Source organism: Benincasa hispida, chromosome 8, assembly GCF_009727055.1.
Source record: "Benincasa hispida cultivar B227 chromosome 8, ASM972705v1, whole genome shotgun sequence".
Taxonomy (NCBI): domain Eukaryota; kingdom Viridiplantae; phylum Streptophyta; class Magnoliopsida; order Cucurbitales; family Cucurbitaceae; genus Benincasa; species Benincasa hispida.
In genome coordinates, this window is record NC_052356.1 from 9,224,246 (window position 1) to 9,226,993 (window position 2,748).

At 39.0% G+C, this 2,748-nt stretch overlaps 1 protein-coding gene across 1 annotated transcript; it reads right to left on the reverse strand.

Moving 5' to 3' along the window:
• Positions 1 to 931: 931 nt before the first annotated feature.
• Positions 932 to 1,390, reverse strand: LOC120083906 (protein ALP1-like). The gene has a single exon (XM_039039814.1). It carries the CDS (start codon positions 1,388 to 1,390, stop codon positions 932 to 934), a length of 459 nt encoding a protein of 152 aa, XP_038895742.1.
• Positions 1,391 to 2,748: the final 1,358 nt, after the last annotated feature.

A 2,748-nucleotide genomic window follows, 5' to 3' on the forward strand; every position in this document is an offset into this window, starting at 1 on the left:
TTCAGCTTGGAATGATGACCTCTTCCTCTTACTACCTCGAGATGACTTGGTAGGTACACTCGTTCTACCTATAGATTGCTCTACTGGCTCTTCATCTATTTCATCTTGATTTAATGGTGATTCTGTCTGGCAAACCTCAGAAGTGTGATAATCCTGTGATCCAAGTCGAATCTCATCTTCAAACTCTCTAAATGCATTCGTCGTCATCACATATGGGTCCTCACTTGATTGCCCTACTGCTCTGTCTTTCCCAAATACGGTGGAGAGGTCATTGTAATGTGGGAATGGCTTGTTCCACATCCCCTTCGCATTGGGATGACTCTGCATTGATACACATACACATTATTAATATTTATATTATAACACGTATCCGTACATTTTTTTTCTAGAATCTTATCCGAACCCAAAGATCGAAAATCTCCCTCTCGACCTGGACACATTTGAACTCCTCGTTCCAGCTGAACCCCGACTGACTTCACATCTCTGATACTGCGTTGTATTGTTTCTTCAGACTCCTCACCTTGCACTCAATGGTGTTCTGATTCAGTGCGCACCTGGGCACTTTCTCATGCAGAATTCGCTCTAAGTGTTGTAGGTATCCTGGTCGAAACGTCCCATTATCGGACCTCAACCGGTCTCCACCAAATACAATAGAGTTTCCACCAATTTAGCGTCCTCCACCTTCGACCATACGTGTTTAGACCTCTTACCATTACCTGTCATTATGCTGCATGCAAACGTTTGTTGAATGAAAAGATGCTATAAATTAAACACATGCACAAATAAAGGATAAACTGCTGAAATTATATGTTCCAATTTAACTTGTTCACACAGAGTCTTGGCACAAAACATTTTCACGACATACTTGAAATGTTCCATAATTAAATTCCATTCAATAGTAAAAGGAAAGTAAGCAATGAACATTGAATAATCAGGCTCTTTGCCATTGAGTAAACATTTCGACTGCTAAGTCATCCCTAAACTTGGTCCATTCCTCTGATGATTCAATAAATTCAATATGATCCCCATCAAGACCAACTAATGCAGAATTCTCCTCATCGGGCACGTCAAACATTGCAACGATTCCCATCTTCTTTGTGATCAAGTTGTGAATAAGGCAACATTCAGTTATTGTTCGACATTGGACTTGTATTGGGTAGAATGATTTTCCTCTAAGAATAGCCCACCGCCCCTTTAGCAACCCAAACGCTCGCTCGATAACGTTCCTTGCTGAAGAATGTTTCATGTTGAAAAATTCTCTTGCTGTTGTCGGTGCGTTTCCTACTCCACGCCAATCGGAGAGATGGTATCGTTCCCCTCTGTACGGCGCCAAGAATCCTTCAGCGTTGGGGTATCCAGCATCACATAGGTAATAGTATCCTGTACACATTTCGAAATGTCATGCACATGTGTTGTGGCAGGTACACATGTTTAAATAACGTATACGATTATTATAATACCCTTTGGAACCCTCACTCCGTACGGTCGCGGAACCGCATCCCTAAGAACCCTTGAATCGACTGCAGACCCTTCCCACCTTGGCAAAACGAAGACGAACTCCCCATTTTGATCACACACCGCAAGAACGTTTGTGGCAATCTCTCCTTTTCTCGTCCTATATCGAGGTCGATCGACGACACTAACATTCACTTTAATGTATGTGCCGTCTAATGCACCTAGATAATTCTGTTTCTCTCAAGTGATCAGAATGAATTAAAAAAAAACTATAGTTGCATGCATATTTATGACGTATTCATGTAAAAAACTGAGTACTTTTTATACCTGAAACCACTTCCATCTTCCATCGGTGCATGTATTTGTGATCGGTTCTGGTTTTCTTAACAAAACAGTGTGAAGTTGTAAGACTACCCTAAGAATTGCGTTGAAATATCTCAAAACTGTCTCACCAGACCTCGAAAAGTTTCTGCGTACCACTTGATTCTTGACATCGTGTGCAAGAATGTGTAGGAATATCACAACCATCTCTTTGACGTTCATACATCTTGTTGGTTCCAAACAACCAGTCGACCGTAGCATATTACATAGAATCGTAAAGGTACGTTTATCCATTCGGGTGCTTTCACGACATGCCAAGTCACTCTCGTAAATTAGGCGAAAGAAGGTCAACTACCTAATGCAGTGCCTAGCATATATCGGTTGTCTCTCTATCCTTCGGTAGTTGTTCAATAACGTGGTTAGTGTTATGAACAACTGTATTTGAGAGTGCGAAATAATTCTCATGATCGAAAAGAGGTCTTCAACAGTATCCATCTTTATAGGGAAAGGGATACACAAGTTATTCCTGAAAGGGTAAGGTATTTGGCGGATTATGTTTCATGATTAAGAAAGAACAGCAAACGACGTCAAGCGTCGGTATTGGGCATATTGGGTTATAGTTTAGATTTATGGTGTTATTTCCCAATGAGGATCTCACTCTTATGAGCGAGATCCTCATTGTTTTTCACCCATTGAAATGAACTTATTATTAGATAAAAAAAAATTACATAATAGTACTATTTCACCCATAATTCATAAAAAAATTGAGAAGTATCAGATTAAAAAATATAATGTCGTCAACCATTAATAAAAAAAAAAATTTGTGAACTAGTATTTCAAAAAAAATGTGGCCAACAATTAACAAATAACATATTTCCAAAAAAAAAATAATAAGTCCTAAAAAAAAGAGATAAACCTCAAAATAAATAATCTCCTCAAACTAATTGAGAATGATTTGTGCATTAATTTGGA